Below are 20,456 nucleotides of genomic sequence, written 5' to 3' on the forward strand. Positions count from 1 at the left end.
GCCCCCCCCCCCCCCCCCCCCCCCCCCCGCGCCAAGTAGGACTCAATCCTGGGACTCCAGGATCATGACCTGAGCCGAAGGCAATCACTTACCAAATGAGCCACCCAGGTGCCCCCTTGCCCCACTTTCAATAATGGATAGAACACCCAGGAAGAAAATCAGTAAGGCAACAGGTGACTTGAACAACATCATAAACCCGGAGGAACTAACAGACTTCCACAGGACACTCCACCCAACAGTAGCAGCGTACACATTCTTCTCATGTGCACATGTACATTCTTTGGGATCACACAGTAGGTCACAAAACAGATCGTAACAAGTTTAAGAAGGCTGAAATCACCTCAGGTACCCTTTCCAACCACAATGGAATGAAACTAAGTATCAATAACAGCAAGAAAATGGGAAAATTCACAATCAGATGAAAATGAATGTATTCTTAAAAAAACATGGGGCCAAAGAAGAAATCAAAAGGGAAATGGAAAATACCTAGAGACAACAAAAATGAAAACACAACACACCAAAACTTATGGGACAAAGAAAAGAAGTACTAAGAAGGAATTTTATAGTGATAAGCACCTACATTCTTTCTACGGAAGAAGAAAAGATCTCAAATAAATAGCCTAACTTTACACTTAAAGGAATCAGAAAAAGAATAACCTAAAATTCAAAGTTAGCAGAAGGAAAGAAATAATAGAGAAAACATAAATGAAACAGCAAAGTGAAAACCAACAGGAAAAAAAAATCAACAAAACTATGAGTCAGTTTTTTGAAAAGATAAAAAAAAATTTACAAACCCTTACCTAGACAAAGAAAAAAGAGAAAAGACTCAAATAAAATCAGAAATGAAAGACAAGACATTACAACTAAAGCCACAGAAATTTTTTTTTTTAATTATGAACAATTACATGCCAACAAAGTGGACAACCTAGAAGAAATGGATAAATTCTACCAAGTCTGCCTCAGGACTAGAGCTTGAACAGAACAGTAACAAGTGAGGAAGCTGAATCAGTAACCAAAAAACCTCACACAAAAAAAAGCCCAAGACCAGATGACTTCACCAGATTAATCAATTCACTGGTGAATTCTACCAAACATGTGAAGAATGATTACTACCAATCCTCAAACTTCCAAAAACACTGACGAGGGAACACTTCCAAATTCATTTTATGAAGCCAACATCACCCTGGTACCAAAGCCAGACCTGAAAGACACTACAAGAAAACTATAGGCCAATATCCCTGATGAACGTGGATGCAAAAATTATCAACAAATTTTAGCAAACTAAATTCAATGTTACATTAAAAGGATCATATGACATAACCAAGTGGCATTTATCCCTGGGATGCAAGAATGGTTATATGCAAATCAATTAATGTGATATACCATATTAACATATTAATGAAGGCCATAAATCACATGACTGTCTCAAGAGATGAAGAAAGAGCATCTGACAAAATTCAACACTTTCATAATTAAAGATTCTCAACAAATTAATTATAGAAGAAACTTACCTCAACACAATAAGGGCCATACATGAAAAGCCCACAGCTAACATCTTCAACGGTGGAAAACTCAAAGCTTTTCCTCCACAATTTGGAACAAAGCACGGAGGACCATTCTTGCCACTGCTAGTCATGGTACCGTATATACACGTACAGTACTATTACCTGGTACCGTAAATCCTAGCCAGAGCAATGAACCGAGAAAAAGAAATGAGAGGAATCCAAACTGGAAAGGAAGAAGTAAAATCATCTATCTGCAGATGACATGATCTTATATGTAGAAACCCCAAAGATAAACCCACCCACCCCCCCAAAAAAAACTACTGGAATAAATGAATTTTTAAAACTTGCAGACTACAAAATCAACTTGCGCTTCTGTACACTAACAGTAAACTATCTGAATAAGAATCAAGTAAATAATCCTATTTACAAGAGCATCCCCCAAAATTTAAATACTTAGGAATAAACTTAACCAAGAAGATTAAAGACTTATATACTAAAAGTATAGAGGCACCTGGGCGGCTCAGTGGGTTAAGCCTCTGCCTTCAGCTCAGGTCACAATCTCAGGGTCCTGGGATTGAGCCCTGCATCGGGCTCTCTGCTCAGCGGGAAGCCTGCTTCCCTCCCTCTCTCTGCCTGCCTCTCTGCCTACTTGTGATCTCTCTGTCAAATAAATAAATAAAATCTTTAAAAAAAAAAAAAGCATAAAACACTTGGAGCGACTGAGTGGCTCAGTGGGTTGGGGCCTCTGCCTTCGGCTTGGGTCATGGTCCCGGGGTCCTGGGATGGAGCCCAGCGTCAGGCTCTCTGCTCGGTGGGGAGCCTGCTTCCCCCTCTCTCTCTGCCTGCTTCTCTGCCTACTTGTGGTCTCTCTCTGTCAAATGAATAGGTAAGGTCTTCAAAAAAAAAAAAAAAAGTATAAAATGCTTAAAAAAGACATTTTAAAAATTACACATAAATGGAAAGACAGCCCATATTCATGAACTGAGAGAATTAATATTCTTGAAACATCCATACTATCCCAGGTGATCTACAGATTCAATGCAATTCTTATCAAAACTCTAATTTTTTAATAGAATAATAGAGAAAATAACATACAGAAAAAACAATCCTAAAACTTAAATGGAACTACAAAAGACTCCAGGTAGCTAAAGCAATTATGAGCAAAAAGAACAAAGCTGGAAGCATCAGAGTTCCGGATTTCAAAATATATTACAAAGCAACAATAATCAAAAGAGCACGGTACCAACATAAAAACATGCAAAGCAATGGAACAGAGAGCCTAGAAATATATTTGCAAATATGTGTTCAACAGACAAACAACACACAGAAAAATCAACTCAAAATGGATTAAAGATAAACTTAAGACCTAAACTTGTAAAACTCCAAGAAGAAAACACGGAGGAAAAGCTTTTTAGCACTGGCAATGCTTTCTTGGATGGAATACCAAAATAAGTGAAAAGGTAACCCAGAGAATGAGAGAAAATGTCTGAAATTTATATCTCTGATTAATATAAAAAATACATAAGAAAAAAATACATAAGAAACTCATACAACTCAAAAGCAAAAAGAAAATAACAACAGAATAACCCAGGGGCACCTGGCTGGCTCAGCGGGTGGAGTGTGCAACTCTTGATCTCAGGGTTGGGAGTTCAAGCCCCACACTGGGTGTAGTGATTACTTAAAAATTAAATCTTAAAAATAAAATTGGAGGGTGCCTGGGTGGCTCAGTTGGTTGGGCGACTACTTTCAGCTCAGGTCATGTTCCTGGAGTCCCGGGATCGAGTCCCATGTCAGGCTCCCTGCTCAGCAGAGAGTCTGCTTCTCCCTCTGACACTCTCCTCTCTCAAGCTCTCTCTCTCTCTCAAGTAAATAAATAAAATCTAAAAAAATAAATAAATAAATAAAATTGGGGCACCTGGGTGGCCCAGTGGGTTAAGCCTTTATTTTCAGCTTGGGTCATGATCTCAGGTGCCTGGGATGGAGCCCCGAGTTGGGCTCTCTGCTCAGCGGGAAGCCTGCTTCTCCCTCTCTCTCTGCCTGCTTCTCTGCCTACTTGTGATCTCTCTCTGTCAAATGAATAAATAAAATCTTAAAAAAAAATAAAAATAAAATAAAATAAAACCACCCAATTAAAAAATGGGCAAAGACCTGGATAGATCATTCCTCCACAGAAGACCCAGAGATGTTCAAACATTCACATGGAAAAGTACTCAACATCACTCATCATCAGAGAAATACAAATCAAAACCATAATGAGCTATCACCTCATGCCTGTTAGAGTAGTGGCAATCAAAACAAACAAACAAAAAAGATAAGTATTATTGACACTGTGAAGAAAAGGGAATCCTTATACACTGATGATGGGAATGCAAACTGGAACAGCCACTACAGAAAACAGTAGGGAGGTTCCTCAAGAAATTAAAAGGAGAGCTACCATTTGATCCCACGGTCCCACTTCTGGGTACATAGTCACAGAAACTGACACACTCCTACATTCATCTCAGCTTTATTCACTTGAGCCAAGACATGACAGCTAGCTAAATGTCCAATGAAAGATGAATAAAGAAAATGTACTATTTACATACAATGGAATATCATTCACCCTTAAGAACAAAGTAAATGCTATCATCTGTGACATGGGTGAACAAGGAAAACAATGTGCTAAGTGAAATAAGCCAAACACAGAAGAACAAATACGCATAATTCCATTTATATAAACAATCTAAAATAGTCACACTCACAGAAGCAGAGAGTAGAATGGTGGTTGCCAGGGGCTGGAGGGAGGGAAGGGGGAACAGGAAGACATCAATCAAGGGGTACAAAGTTTCACTTATGCAAGATGACTAAGTCCCACAGATCTACTGTGTACCACAATGCCTGTATTATATACTTAAAAATTTGCTAAGATAATTATACTGGGGTTTAAAGATTTTTTTTTAAAGATTTTATTTATTTATTTATCTATTTATCTATTTGACAGACAGAGATCACAAGTAGGCAGAGAAGCAGGAGGGAGATGCAGAGGGGCGGTGGGGGGAAGCAGGGTCCTTGCTGAGCAGAGAGATGCGGGGCTCGATCCCAGGACCCTGAGATCATGACCTGAGCCAAAGGCAGAGGCTTTAACCCACTGAGCTACTCAGGTCCCCCATGATCATATTTATTTATTGAGAGAGAGAGAGAGAGCATGTGAGTGAGCAGCGAGAGGGTCAGGAGAGAAGATATCCCAGGCAGACTCCATGCCAAGCATGAAGTCGTGAGCCCCATGCAGGGCTCAAATGCACGACCCTGAGATCAGGACCTGAGCCAAAATCAAGAGTCAGATGCTTGGGGCTCCTGGGTGGTTCAGATGGCTAAGTGCCTGCCTTCAGCTCAGGGCATGATCTCCGGGTCCTGAGGTCGAACCCCACATCGGGCTCCCGCATCAGTGGGCAGTCTGCTTCTCCCTCTGCCTCTCTGCTTGTGCGCGTTCTCTCTCTCAAATCAGTAAAATTAAAAAAAAAAAAAAAAAAAAGAAAGAAAATCTTTAAAAAAAAAAAAAAAAGAAAGAAAAGAAAGCCAGATGCTCAACTGACTGAGCCACAGAGGCATCTCAATAAATTCTTTTGAAATTTGCTAACAGAGTAGATCTAGGTCAAGTACTATTATCACAAAAAATTAAAAGTGTAAAGATAAAACACAAAGGGCAGAAAGAAACTTTTGTAAGAGGTATGTTTATGGTACTACTATGCTGCTGGTTTCACAGGTAGACATTCATCTGCAAACTCATCAAGCTGTACACACTGAATATGTATAGATTTCTGCACGTAAATCGTTTATCAGTAAAGTAGTTTTTTGGAAAGGAAATAAGTATATAGTTTTACTATCACGGTGCATGCAGAGTAACCACGTAATGAGTAGATACCATTCCTGCTCTCCTACATCTTCCAGACAAAATGTGCCAGCCCCATCTCAGCTCCCCCAACCCCCTATGCGTCCGTCTACACCATCTTACATGTTTGCACACGCTACCCTCATCAGACAATGAGCTTTTCTCAGGGAGGGACTGCGGTGCATTGGTGGTCCCTAAACCAAAGCTCTCGGGAGAGCAGCCCACACCCAGGAGCTGTCTGCTTCAGCATTCACCAAAAAACCAAAACAAAACAAAACAAAAACAAGGAATGCGTTAGTCTAGTCATGGTGAGACAAAAAAATAAAACATCGTATCTCAGCCAACAGTTACAATTTCACTGGGAAGACTTCTCCAAGACTGTTGTCTACAAAGTAAATGACTGGAAAGAAGTAAACTGTTATGAGTCATTCTTATCTTCATGAGGCACGTAAAAGCTAAGAAATCTAAATCAAATGCAAAGGATACGCAATCCCTCGGATCCGCCTGATCTTCCCCGGGTCTGTGAGCTGGACCGGCCTCAGGACCTTCCTGACAGGACACGAGAAGAGCACTTCCCCTCCTCCTCCGGGAGGCATTCCCCGTCGCAGCACCTGCACAGGCGGCGAGAGAGCAGAGGTGAGCGTGTGGCAGAGTAGGGGACACTGACACCCAGCGCGGCTGGTTCAGGCCAAGGAGCTCTTCCTTAGAACAGTGAGCTCTCTACAGCCAACACGTCAACTCCTTCGAGATCATCAGCACCTCACGTTAGCACCAAGAGGGCGCGTGAGAAGCAGGGACCCAAATGGCATGGCCAGAAGAGCAGCAGACACGGGGCCAGCCCAGCCCAGGCCCTGGCCAGCATGTCGCTTCACCACCAGCGCCTGTTCCCTCGCGCTTACTGTGAGCGGCTTGGCCCCTTTCTTACCCATCAGGAACTACTTCTCCTCCCTATGCAATTAACTAATCTACCAAAACTCATTTTATTTATTTATTTTTTAAAAAAATATTTTACTTATTTATTTGACAGAGAGAGAGATCCCAAGTAAGCAGAGGCAGGGAGAGAGAGAGGAGAAGCAGGCTCCCCACTGAGCAGAGAGCCCAATGTGGGGCTCGATCCCAGGACCCTGAGACCATGACCTGAGCTGAAGGCAGAGGCCCAATCCTCTGAGCCACCCAAGTGTCCCCCAAAACTCATTTTATTAAATAAAAATGCAGTCATTTCCCTTGTTTAAAACATTAGCTTCAGAAGTAGAGATTCGAGGCACCTGGGTGGCTCAGTGGGTTAAGCCGCTGCCTTTGGCTCAGGTCATGATCCCAGAGTTCTGGGATCGAGCCCCGCATCAGGCTCAGAGAGCCTGCTTACCCCTCTTTCTCTGCCTCTCTGCCTACTTGTGATCTCTGTCAAATAAATAAAATCTTAAAAAAAAAAAAAAAGTAGAGATGCTAAACAGCTTAAGATAGCCAGTTAACTTACTGATGTGGTAATTCCTTTCGACAGCAAACAAACAGATGCGTAAATTACTTCTAGGTTTTGAAAACACTGAAAATTCTCTGGGGCATCCAGGTTGGGAGGCCTGAGACCCAAATGACATCTGGATGATCTCGTTCAGAAAGGGTGTGTGGCCAGAAGCCCAGCTTGGCTGCTTCCCTGTGGAGCTGGTGTGAGGAATAAAGAAGCCCAGGGGATGGGGGGGGGGTGTAGACAGCATGACTTCGCCCACCACAAAGTATGTGCAAGAGAACAGGCGCGACCATGGTCACAGCTTGAGTCCCCTCTCAGGGCAGTCTGCAATGTCTGTTCATGGCTCCTGGGGATCTCCTCAGTGGTGACTTCAGTGTGACACACATGGACACACTGTGTCTTCCAATGAGCTCATCGGAGAATATTTTACATGCATGTACAGCCAACCACGTACACATTCTTACCTTTAGCTCAAACGATTCACCGTCAATTCCAAACTGCTTCAACAGAGGAAGGGCTGTTGCCTTAAGAACATCAACCTGTAGAATTATTTTAGGAAAAAAAAAAAAAAAAAGTTTAATGAAACTTTCAGGGGCGCCTGGGCGGCTCAGTTGTTAAGCGTCTGCCTTCAGCTCAGATCATGATCCCAGGGTCCTGGGATCGCCCCACATCAGGCTCCCTGCTCAGCAAGAAATCTGCTTCTTTCTCTCCATCTGTTGCTCCCCCTGCTTGTGCTCTCCCTCTCTCTCAAATAAATAAATAAAATCTTTTAAAAAAATGAAAAATAGACCTTAACAGGTGGAAAGAATAAAGAGCCCATGAAGCAGGATGAGGTTTAGTGACTGGGGAGATGATGCGGTCCTGTGACAAGAAAGTACGCCGGCTTACGAAAGCAGGGGCCGGCTCTGCTCCCAAGTTAAGACTGCAATCCTACAAGCTGTGGGCTTCTCTGAGCTCCTCTTCCCTCACTTTATACTTTATACACCTACCCTGTGTCATTAGGAGGCTCATATGCATCATGCAAAAAGCATCAAGAAACTGCTGAGTTCATCTAGAAAACAAACTGGGACTTTTGCTCATTCTTTTTTTTTTTTTTTTCTTTTTAATTTATTTATTCGTTGTGGCGGGCTGCAAGGCAAGAGGGAGAACCCTCAAACAAGACTCCCTGCTGAGCTCAGAGCCCAACGTGTAGCTTGATCCCAGGACCCTGAGATCGTGACCCGAGCCAAAAGCAAGGGTCAGACACTTAATCGACTAAACCATCCAGGGGCCCCAACTTCTGCTCATTCTTGTAGGTATAAATGCTATAGAAGAAAATATCAGCCTTTTCTTTTTCAGACATGGTTGTTTAACATTTAAAGCTGTTGGCATGCCAAGCCAAAGCAAACCAAATGAACCTGAGCTGGGGCTACCTGGGATCCCGGTGGTGCCCACCATGCAGGCAGGTAAAGGGGAGGTGGTGAGCCAACGAGGGGGTGGGGGCAGACAGGGACAGGCTGCCACAAACTCCAGGAGCAGCACAGACCCGGACTCTGATGACAATACCCACAGTTAACAGCAAGGCTATGCCAAATGCTTCTGTTATGTCTCCTCCTTTGGGGCTACTGAGAGGCCTCAGGTCCTCTGCCTACTTATCTGCAGAGGGAGTAGGATGACATTCAAATCAGGTCAGCTAACCAATCAGTGAACATTGTCTCAACAGCAACTTGGGAAGGAAGATTACTCCCTTATTTGCTCCCAACGCAACAGAGCTGCTCCTCGGTCTGCAGGGGCTGACCCTATCCGCTGGCGGCGAGGACAGGCAGCGTGAGCATGGCACGGAGGGAACAGTCCAGTCGTGGTCCAGGCTCTGCCTTCAGTTAGCTGTATGGCCTCAGGTCAGAAAATCCCAAACATCTGAACTTCCTTGTCTCTGAGGTAAGGGGCTCAGCCTGTCTACAAGCTGCTACCGACTCTAACAAGGTAAGATTCAGCAGGATGATATTCCAGGAAGGCTCCATAGCCTATGCTATGGAGGCCCCAACTACGTATTCTGATACCACAAAACGAACCAGAGGCAGAAATGACTACGAAGCCCAGGAACATGTTCACGACGACTCAGGTGGGGCAGAAGCAGCTACAAGGAAAACTCACTAAAGATTAGCTAATTTCATTAAATATTGCAGCTAAACACACATTAAAAACTTAAAATACGCATTTGGGGTTGCCAGAACAGAGAAGTCAGTGTAGACTAGAATGAAGAAAACTGGGGAGAAGGCCAAATCAGACTCTGGGAAAAGTGGGGGATGCACGGATATAGGCTGCTCTGATGGCACGACTCCCAGGAACCAGGCGCCCACCAGCCCTCTTCGGGGAAAGACAGGCAAGAAAAATGGTGCATCACTGCCAAGCTCAGCCTACTTGTGCTTGGAGTCAAAAGGACGAGGTCAAATGGACTCTGAAGGTCAGCCAGAAGCAGACCCGAGGTGTGGTCTGGTCTCCTGACTCACTCTCTGTTTGACACGCAGGACCGGCATCGTGGTCGTGGGACTAGGAAAAGCAGTCCCTCTCTGCCTCTTAAACCCACTGTGACACCTGGACACTCCCCCACATCCCCAGGGCCTTGGGTGCCTTCTGCATAGTGAAGGGCTAGACGGGACATGCTCCCCTGGTTCCACACTAACTTTAGCAGACAGAGAACAGTCTGCAAGTTCTGCTTAAGAAAAACAGAGCTGTAACTCTGTGATTACAGGCAGAAGTCCAACCCAGGTGGCTCCTGAGAGCAAAGGCCTTAATTATCCTTCGGTCCAATCAATCAGTCAACAGACAGAAATGTGACCAGATCCAAGCCAAAAAGAAAAAGGGCAGAAACTCGCTCCCAACTACCTTGTCTGAAATGATGGTAAGAACATTCACCTCACAGGGCTGGTTTAAGAATCAAATAAACAGGGATGCACACACACGAACACAGGTTCACCCAGAAGAGTGCCCAGCACACAGCACAAGGACCTGAACTTCGTTTCCCCTCCCAGGAAGGAACAAAAAAGACTGGAATCTTCACTTGCCTATTGACCCGCGGCTCTGATGCAGAATTACTGAGAATCAGAGGAGACCTCCTGAACTTTGTTTCTCCTCAGAATTTGTCCCCACTTCCCTTCCTTTTGTCCCCAGGGGAAAATGTCCCTCTTCTCACACAAGGCTCACCCCATCACTTCCACTGTTGACCCTCACCCCTCCAACTGTTGGAGTCAGCCTTACAAACACCCCCACTCCTTTTATTTTAATTGTTCCTTTCTCCACTACAGCATCACCTCTGCCCACAAACACAATCAAGCTTCCCCTCGTTCAGAAAACAAAAACCACACCAAACCAAACTCCAAACAAAAACTCAGTTCTTAAAGAATCATCCTATCTAACATTCTAGAAGAATCTCCCAGGTTTCCACAGTTCTATTTGCTACTCATTCCTCAACCCATGTCCTTATAGTCCAATGACACCATTCTCTCAAAGGTCAGCACAACTTCTCGCTGCCCAATGAGTCTCCTTGCCCAGCTCGAAGGGAGCTCCAGTCAAGACTGGAGTCATCCCCCACTTCTTAGAACTCAACCCCGATCCCCACGGTCACTGTCTCTGGCCTTCTTCTCCCACTCACACCTTAAACATTCATTTCCTCTTCTTCCTCTGTTCTTTTTTTTTTTTTTTTTAATTTTATTTATTTATTTGTCAGAGTGAGCACAGGCAGACAGAGTGGCAGGCAGAGGCAGATGGAGAAGCAGGCTCCCGCTGAGCAAGGAGCCCGATGTGGGAATCAATCCCAGGATGCTGGGATCATGACCTGAGCCGAAGGCTGCGGCTTAACCGGCTGAGCCACCCAGGCTGAGCCACCCAGGCGTCCCGTTCTTCCTCTGTTCTCAATCTCAGGAACCATGTGGCCCCCAGAGGCCAAAAAGGGAATTGTAATGAATCATGAGGTCCGCTAAGATCTGTATCCATCCAGAGAGCTCACGATTTATCTAAAGAGGGCAGCACCATGCAGGTCCCGCTGATGGCCACTCAGCGCAGCCACATCAACTTACTGTAACATAAAATCTGGGGTCTCAAATATGAACCACTGATACAGATACACACACAACCACCACATTGTCCAAGTCGGAGGGAGAACACCTGTAGGATTAATTCAAACAGCTACCACTGTTCAACCTTAGCACCGGTCAATGTCATTCTCCAGGGGACTTAACTATCAATAGGTAAGATCCTATGACCTACCTCTGAGGCTTCAGACAGTCATTTCTAACTGCCAGCTGAACATGTCCATGTCAATTTCCTACCAATATCCCAGGAAGAGGATCAAAATTAAACACATCATCCATCATCCTACCACAATTTTCCTCTTCCCTGTGTCAAAAGCTATCTGATCTCTATCCTTCCACACTATCCTTTCAGTGAAGAATAGAAATCCTGGTGTAATTTATAACTACTTCCTTCTATCCCACCTCCGATCAGCTATCAATCAAGAAGTGTCTCACTCCACAATGTCCATCAGATCTGTCCCCTCCTTTTCACGTCCATGCCCATAATGTTCAATATAGTTGAAACCTCTCAATTCATCCTTATCTTCCTAAAATCTGAGACTGACTCTGGCTTCCTTTCCCTAGAAAACCCTCCCCAGCTCTCAGCACTTCACTTGTACCTGACAGGAGTGACCCTGTCATCTCCCTAACTGTCCACCTCACAAGATTGAGTTCCAGAAGGGAACTCTTCGAATTTGTCCTTGCATGTGCAGAATGGACATGAATCAGGGGAGCCATACATTCAAGAGAAAGCTTGAAATGACGAAGTCACAGGCTTCAGAAGTTACTCTCATCCAGGATTAGGTGTATTTATTTTATCCTGGTCTGAAGCCAGGAACTAACCAAGGTCATTTCAGCAAAGCAGCTAGCCAAAGCAGAGAGCTCTGCAACATACAAAAATAGATTTTCTTTTAAATACCCTGCATGCAAGGGGCGCCTGGGGGCTCATTCGGTTAGGTGTCTACCTTTGTCTCAGGTCATGATCCCGGGATCCTGAGATCGAGCCTTGTGTTGGGCTCATGCTCAGCGGGGAATCTGCTTCTTCCTCTCCCTCTGCCACTTCCCCTGCTTGTGCGTGCGCTCTGTCAAATATATAAAATCTTAAAAAAAAAAAAAACTGTGGCTCAGTGGGTTAAGCCTCTGCCTTGGGCTCAGGTCATGGTCTCAGGGTCCTGGGATTAAGCCCTGCATTGGGCTCTCTTGCTCAGCAGGGAGCCTGCTTCCCCCTCTCTCTGCCTACTGCTCTGCCTACTTGTGATCTTTCTCTGTGTGTCAAATAAATAAATAAAATCTTAAAAAAAAAAAAAAACCCAAAAACTTTTTTTAACAATGCCAGTAGAAACAGCTTTTAAGATTATTAGCAATTATAAGAAAAAGAAAAAAAAAGAGTAGAAAACTAAGACATATAGTGTCCAAGTTTACTGCATGCTTCAGAGCTTTTCCCAACATGCAAGGCTCCTCCTCTTCCCCTGCTCCATTCTGTAAGTACAGAGGCCTCCTCTCACAGTTTTAACTGAAAGGTAGTTTCCTAGAATCTTCAGAGTATGCAGGAAAAAAAACAATCATCTGAAATTAGTTTAAAATTCTAACCAGTTTAAATAAATAAATCTTTTTTAAAAGGCGGGGGAGAGGCACCTGGGTGGCACAGTCGGTTGAGCATCCCAACTCTTGGTTTCAGCTCAGGTCATGATCGCAGGGGGGTGAGATGGGGCCCCCATGTCAGGCTCTGCACTGAGCAAGGAGTCTGCTTGGGATTCTATCTCTCCTTCTTCCTCTGCTCCCTCCCATTCCTTTTCTAAAGTAAATAAATCAATCTTTAAATTCTAAACAGTTTATGCAATATTCCTTTACAACTGAGAATTTCAGATCTTCAGGATCCTAAGAAAAAGGTTTATGTGTCTGAATTCCCAAGAACTGAGAATTGAGTCTTTTAGTGCCTAGCAACGCATTAACCAGGTCTGTACCTTAGCAGATGTCTTAGTGAATACCAGTGGCCCCACTGCACCACCTAACTGGTCTTTTCTGGTTAGGAAAGCTGCACACTTCACACTCTGCCTCAGAGCCACGCCCTCAGTGGTCCCAGTCCAGTATCAGTAGAGATGAAGGCAAGTGTCCTTGGTCAGGACGAGGGACATTCACCTCATGTCCCTCAGCTTTATGATATCTTCTGTGGCCAGCAAAGAATTGAAAGGTGGGGATCCTTCCTTCCACACAAGAGAAGTACAAGGCAGGACTGGACAAAACTGCTCTCATCTCTGTTTCTGTTTCTGTCTCTGTCTCTCTCTCTCACACACACAGACACACACACACACAAATGCACATATGACAAAACCCACCCTAGAAGGGCACTAAGACAGCTGTGGATCCCATGTGTATAACAAACTATCCTCCCCACACAAGCAGGAAAGTTAGGATGCTGAATAAGAAGCTTGCTGGGGCGCCTGGGTGGCTCAGTCAGTTAAGCGTCTGCCTTCAGCTTAGGTCGTGATCCCAAGTTCCTGGGATGGAGCCCCACGTCAGTCTCTTTGCTCAGCAGGGAGTTGGCTTCTCCCTCGTCATCTGTTTCTCCCCACTGCTTATGCTCTCTCACTCTCTCTCTCTCTCAGATAAGTAAATAAAAGCAGCAGCAGCAGCTTGCCCACAAACTATCCAAGTTCACATATACCTTCCTTGCCCTTGCCCATTTTCTAAATCTGCAAACTCTTCTTGGAAGAAGCCCTAAAATTTATGATTAAAACCCTAGTAAGTCAAGATTATGCTACAGCAATGCCAAGGAGATATTATTATTTTCTGTCTAAAATTCTGGTCTGCTGCCTTCCAGCCGCAGCCAACACATGACCTTAAGAAGATTCTACTCTCGAGCACTTGTGCCAACAGAGCCTATTTCATGTCAACTGTGACGAGACTGCACGCTTCTGCTCTAACGGCTCTCAGACGCGACAACGAAAGGCACCTTGATGAATGTGAGCGGTCGTCACTGAATCTGATGATTTCAAGTCTTGGCTCATCTGCTTCCTAGAGCGATTAGTGTTTAAACCTCCAGGTAAAGAACAAAACAAAGACACTCAGCAATAAACCTGTGCTTTCCTGGGAACTTGTTGCTCTAACGTGGGTTGCTGCGAGAGACAGAACTACTCACGACTCACCGAAGGGTCAACCTGGTCATTGGTTACTCCTCGCAGAATGATTCTCAGCGGGTGCTTCATAAACGGGGCCAGGCGGAGAAGACTCTCCAGGTAGTAGCCGATGCTGCGAAGGACGTTACAGTCGTGCTCCACAGACCCGCCATACAGGAGGCCAGGCTGGTAATACAAGGTCGTTCCTTGCACCGGAAGAAGAGCCACGTTCAACAGAAAAAAGCAAAAAAACAGAAAAACAAAAAAACACTTAGGTGTCACAAATGCAACGAAGGCAGTAAATCCCAAGGGGAAAGTCTGACAAGGGCATCCAAAAGTTCAAAATACCATTCCTAAGAGCCCACACCTCACTCCAAAAGCTGACTCATTACTGTCAAGCCCGTGTAACGATAATACACTGTGAGTGTAATTTAATAAACAGTAATAAATTAAACCCCTCCCTAAGCATCCGAGTTGCCAAAGTCACAGCAGGGTGCAGAGGACAGATCCTAGCAGGCACCCTGGGCTTCCAACAGCACCCCTGCCTGCAGGTGGGGGTTTTACAAATGACACGCTGAGACCATCCCACCAACAACCGGCTTCTTCCAGACCCTTGAAATGAGATTTTCCATAAAGCGTACTCCACCAGCAGGATTCCTAGAGAAGGCAAGTACTTGATGGCACTTAAATTCTGTTAATAGGAGCTATTTTTAAAAAAAAGAAAAGAAAAAAGTAGCGATTTTAAGTTAATAGCAACAAATGGAAAGATCTTAAAATGATGAATAGCTTTATTGGAAATCCTGTTATTCTTATTCACTCTTTCTCATACTTGTAACATCCACAAAGTTTCTTACTGGGTGTACGTATTAGGGGAAAAAGCAAAGTAAAATATTCTCGATTATTGGGGGGTTCATAAACAGGTGGACAAGGGATTGTTGCTGCTCAAAACCTTTTGCCACTGTTTACTGGCATAATTTACCAATAAATTAAACGTTAGAGGAAAGAGATCTGGGTTTGGTCATTCAAAAGGAAAGGAGTTCTTTGGAGTTATATAAAATTTTAAAATTTGGAGTTTCATTAAAAAAAGAAGAAGAAGACTGTATTATCATAAAAGTCTTCAAATCTGTGCCTACAAATTAACCAAGTGAGAAACTGGTCAGATCATCAGAATGAAGGCTTCTACTCTGGTGGGGCAGGTGGTAATGAGGTAGAAGCAGGATCATGTAAAATGTCTTACTTCCCAATTTAAACTGCAGATATGACCACAAAAGAATTATGAACCCTCTGAATTGGGGCACCTGGGTGGCTCAGTCGTTAAGCATCTGCCTTTGGCTCAGGTCACAGTCCCAGGGTCCTGGGATCCAACCTCACATGGAGGTGGGGTGTTTGGAGGGGGGAGGTCCCTGCTCAGCAGAGAGCCTGCTTTTCCCTCTCCAGGTTCCCCCTTCTTGTGTTCCCTCTCTCGCTGTCTCTGTCAAATAAATAAATAAAATCTTTAAAAATAAAAATTATGGGGAGGCGCCTGGGTGGCTCAGTCGTTAACCATCTGCCTTTGGCTCAGGTCATGATCCCAGGGCCCTGGAATGGACCCCTGAGCCAGGCTCCCTGCTCAGCGGAAGCCTGCTTCTCCCTCTCCCACTCTCCCTGCTTATGTTCCCTCTCTCGTTGTCTCTCTGTCAAACAAATAAATAAAATCTTAAAAGAAAATTATGAACCCTCTGAATCACTGATAAAAATTGCTGAAAAAAAAATTTTTGATTTAAAATTTTTTAAAATCTCCAGCAATTTCAAAGTCGGTCAGTCAAGGAACACTCAAGGAATCAGAGGTCACAAAGGGCACCTGAAGTCTCGTGCCTGAAACTTGCTCTCCGTAGGGTAGGGCCAAACGCAGCTATGGATGCGTAAGTCTCACATGATGGCAGGGCCTGTATAGAGCCAATGGATGAGAAAGTGCACAGTTTCCTTTGTGGACTACCTGTGCTAAGTGGGAGAGTTCATGGACCAGCCCAACAGTGTTTGCATGGTTTCCCACACAAGGTTGAGAAAAGATTTTCTAAGAGCTAACAAACAGCTACAAACAACCTAAACATTTATCAGTAGGAGCAGTCAAATAAATTATCATGCCTCCATACAACAGAAGAGTCTACTAGGCCCACTGGAATATGAGATGGGCCTGCGTGTGCCTGGCAGGGGACATTCTGTGACATGCACGGCAGCAAAGAAGCTGGCTGCGGCGCACCAGGAAGAGCTTGAGCTCCAGAAGCTCCAGAAGCCCATGCAAGCAAAGGCCTCTGACAGAGACCAGAGCACACATCCCGGGCTAGGACCGCAGCTGTCCCTCAGAGGGAACGGTAAAAGAACGAGAAGAGGAACAGGGGAAGGGATTTGCACATCTTGTACATATAATTGTGCCTTTTTTTTTTTTTTTTTTCATTTGAGAGAGAGACAATGTGCATGTGGGGGCTAGGCAGGGGGAAGGAGACGTAGAGGTAAAGAATGCCAAGCAGACTGTGTGCTGAGCATGGAGCCCGACCGCAGGGCTCGATCTCACAACCCCGAGATCATGACCTGAGCAGAAACCAAAAGCCAGATGCTCAACTGACTGAGCCACCCGGGCGCCCTGTGCATATTTATTTTAAAAGACAAATTAAAGAAATAATAATAATAATTCAGTACATACGACTACCTCACAGAGTATGCTATAAAATTTTATTGGAACCAAATAAATAAACAGACTCTGAAAAGTTGTGCATAAATTTTAGGTGTAAAATATTTTTGTTGCTGAAAAGGGGAGGTGCTTATTTGTTGATCTGAATTTCCAGCCTTCTGACTTCAAGTACACACCCTTACATTTGGAAATTTCACATACATCTCAGCACAACTGTATCACAGACAGAAAACTGGTTCTTCACACCTGAGTATTTATACAGTCAAAAGGCATGAGAAGTAGAGGAATATTTTAGTACATGTGGATCCTTTCAGGAACCGGAAAAAAGAGAGCTTACCTGTTTGGTTTATTTCAATCCGAGAACCATTAGTTATTTTGTCCAACAGCCTTATAAAGCTGGCTTCAAAGTCTGTAGGGAAAAGAGAAAACGGACTGGCTTCAGGTCAGGTCACCATTTCCAGAGCACATGTGTGTGATCCAGGAGATGCGGTGGAAGGTACGTGACTCCCTGCCTCACGCACAGGTTCCTGTCGGGACTGGGGTGAGACCACTGGTCGAGGTAACCAAAGCAGCTGGAAAGCACTGGCTGGCACACATATGCCTGGCAGAACCATTAGGAGCAATTCAGCTGTCACATTCCACAACAAACAACAACTCTACCACCAATCTGATGGGGTATTAATTTCAGCAGTCTAACACTCATAACGACCGACTCTTCTGACCTCAGGGGTGCATGCCAAACAAGGGAGAAATAGCAGCATTTTAAAGTCAATTTCTTATTTGTTCCAGAATACCTGAGAGGGCAGATGAAATTGGAGGTCACTCCTCAGTCTCAGAAGCAGTAAGAGGTCACTGTCTCCCCCACTCAACTCTGACCTTCTCCCTCTTGCCCCCTTACTCATCTAGAGCTATCTGACCAGTTCAGTTTTTAATTTCGTTACAAAGGTCCTTGAATGTACAGTATTATTACCACCTTCTTTTTAACACATGAAAACAGACTGGAATAAAAAACACCGCGTGTTAATGAACAGATTTCTCTTCATGGCAGGACTTTATGTGAATTTAATTTTCTTGTTTAAATTCTCATGTACAAATTTGCTTCAATTCCTTTTATACACAGATTGTTATCCCAAACATAAAAGCTGGTCACTATTTAGAAGGGGGGTGGGTAGAAAGGGAGGAAAAGGATTTTAAATGCGAACTATGAGAGGAGGAAGAGAGAAGACTCAGGCAGGAGAATATGTCGGATCTCACACACACACTCACACACAGACACTCACGCTCACTCCCTCCCCCTCTAGCATCAACCTCTTGCCCGGGAACAAGGGGAGGAAGACCAGCTCTTCTGCACCGAAGGCAGTGCGACCACCTGACGGTTTAGGCAGTTTCCACGCCTGTAATAAACCAGCAGAATGTTTTCCGCGCAGACCGCAGCAGTGACCTGAACTGATCCCACAGGGTGAGCACATTCACTGAGCAATGCTCAACCCCCCGTTACCTTACTGAACACTGCCCCACAACTGTCACGGTAGATGCTGCGCTCTGTACAGATAGCACTGAGCTAGCAGTCAGAGAAAATCCAGTAAGTCCTGAAACAAGGAAGAGCGGCTGCTTTCACCAGAGGCGCTGTCAGGTTTCCCATACGGACATTCTCGCACCTAATCCTCAAAGCCCCAGGGCAGGGAGTGCTGTTCCCATTTTATAGAAGGCTGAGGCCCAAGCATGACACTGGCACCACGACAGAGCTGGGGGCTGAGGCCAAGCCCATGCTTCGGCAGAGTCCGTGCTCCTAACCAAACCCCGACACCAGTTTGCCGAACTCCATTTAATCTTCCAGCCTCAACCACCTCCTCTAGAAGATCACGGAACCTTTTAACTGCAGGCAGTGATCTACTGCAGGATCCCGCAGACCATTTAAAAGTATATTATTTTTAATAAAATTAGAACAGAATAAACCATATCAGAGTTAACCGTACATAGGGCACTGTTCCTGAAACCTCACTGGGTTTTATAATCCCCTGCGTGTGAACTTGGTTGTGGTGTTACGTAGCATCACAAAAGTTTGAAAATAACTCAACTACAAAACTGTTTCCATGACCTCTTGATACAGAATATTCTGTTAAAAAAAAAAAAATCGGGCAGCGGGAGGAGTCAAGATGGTAGAAGAGTAGCAGGCTGAGATGGTATCAGGTCGCGGAGTTCAGCTAGATAGTAATCAAACCATTCCGAACACCAACAAATCCAACAGGAGATCAAAGAGAAGAGGAGCAGCAATTCTAGAAATAGAAAAATCGACCACTTTCTGAAAGGTAGGACCGGCAGAGAAGTGAATCTGAAGTGTCAGGAAGATAGACCGCGGGGTGGAAGGGCCGGCTCCCGGCAAGTGCAGAGCAACGGAGCACAACATTCAAACATTTAAAAGTCTGCTCCACTGAGGGACATCGCTCCAGGGCCTAAGTGGGGGTGGAGCCCTTGCGGGGACAGCATGGTTTCAGGTCCCGCGGGGTCACAGAAGGATCGGGGGGGGGGGGGGGCTGAGTGTCGCAGAGCTCGCAGGTATTAGAGCGGGGAAGCCGGCTACAGAGACAGAGCCGAGGAGTGACTCTCAGCTCGGGGTTACCTTAAACTGAGATCCCCGGCACAGTGGGGGCCACTGCTCTTTGAGCAGGGACCCCACAAGTGGCAGATCTGGGGAGACACCCTCCCCCCGGGAAGTGCAGAGCAGCAGGAATCTGCTGGATTCGGAGGCTCCAAACAGGGCTGTGTGCCAGAGACAGAGACGCTCAGGCACAGGTGGCATGAGTCGGAGTGCTGCCGGAGACCAGGGAGACGGGCACTGACAGCTTTTCTCCGGGGGCGCACCGAGTAGCAGGGCCCCGAGCTCTTGGCTCCTACCGATGGTGGGAGGCCACCATTTTCACTCCGGTCCTCCAGAGCTGGACAGAAAGTGACAAAAGCTCCTGAGAACCCAGCAGATTACTTAGCCTGGCCCCTGGCAAGGGTGGTACAATTCTGTCTTGGGCAAAGACACTTGAGAATCACTACAACTGGCCCTTCCCCCAGATCAGCAAGAACATGCAGCCAAGACCAAGCTCACTGATCAAGGAGAACATCGCAATTCCAGAGAAGGAGAAAGCAAAGCATTGAATTCATGGCTTTCTCCCCATGATTTTTTAGTCTTGCAAAGTTAATTAAATCTTTTTAATTTTATTTTTTTCTTATACTAATTTTTTTAACTTTTACTCTTTCCTCTTTTAACGTTTTTTAACTAGTTTATCTTAACAATACCTTTCTTAAAAAAAGTATTTTTGAACCTTTATTATTATAGTCCTATTTTATCCTTCATTGTATCTAACTTAATTTTTTGTATACATATAAGGTTTTTTCTTCTAAAAACTTTTGGGAGGGCACCTGGGTGGCTCAGGTGGTTGAGCAACTGCCTTCAGCTCAGGTCATATTCTGCGAGTCCCGGGATCAAGTTCCACATCAGGCTCCCAGGTCCATAGGGAGTCTGCTTCTCCCTCTGACCTTCTCCACTCTCATGCTCTTTCTCTGTCTCAAATACATAAATAAAATCTAGAAAAAAAAATTTTTTTTAAACTTTTGGGATACAACATCCTCTAATAGATCAAAATATACCCTAACTCTAGCACAGGGCTTTGTTCTACTCTCCAGCCTGAGCAAATTCTCTCCACTATCTTTTTTATTCTTTTCCCAACAAACTTATCAACTCCTTTTTTAGAATTTTTAAAAATTTTCATCTTTATAATCATATTCCATCCCTTCAT

General features: G+C 44.7%; 1 protein-coding gene across 2 annotated transcripts in view; it reads right to left on the minus strand.

The window, feature by feature from the left end:
- Positions 1 to 20,456, minus strand: part of RCL1 (RNA terminal phosphate cyclase like 1) — a 64,074-nt gene that overhangs the window by 25,547 nt on the left and 18,071 nt on the right. The window contains exons 2-5 of one of the 2 annotated variants that reach the window (XM_032866512.1): positions 17,006 to 17,077; positions 14,031 to 14,206; positions 7,300 to 7,374; positions 5,860 to 5,984 (exon numbers count right to left, since the gene is read on the minus strand). In XM_032866512.1, coding sequence (XP_032722403.1) covers positions 5,860 to 5,984; positions 7,300 to 7,374; positions 14,031 to 14,206; positions 17,006 to 17,077 — 448 coding nt within the window. Of the gene's footprint in view, positions 1 to 5,859; positions 5,985 to 7,299; positions 7,375 to 14,030; positions 14,207 to 17,005; positions 17,078 to 20,456 lie in introns of those variants that run through there. The other variant, XM_032866513.1, reaches the window with a different exon arrangement.

The sequence above is a fragment of the Lontra canadensis genome, unplaced genomic scaffold, assembly GCF_010015895.1.
Source record: "Lontra canadensis isolate GAN:19392208 unplaced genomic scaffold, GSC_riverotter_1.0 scaffold31, whole genome shotgun sequence".
In the NCBI taxonomy this organism is placed as follows: Eukaryota; Metazoa; Chordata; class Mammalia; order Carnivora; family Mustelidae; genus Lontra; species Lontra canadensis.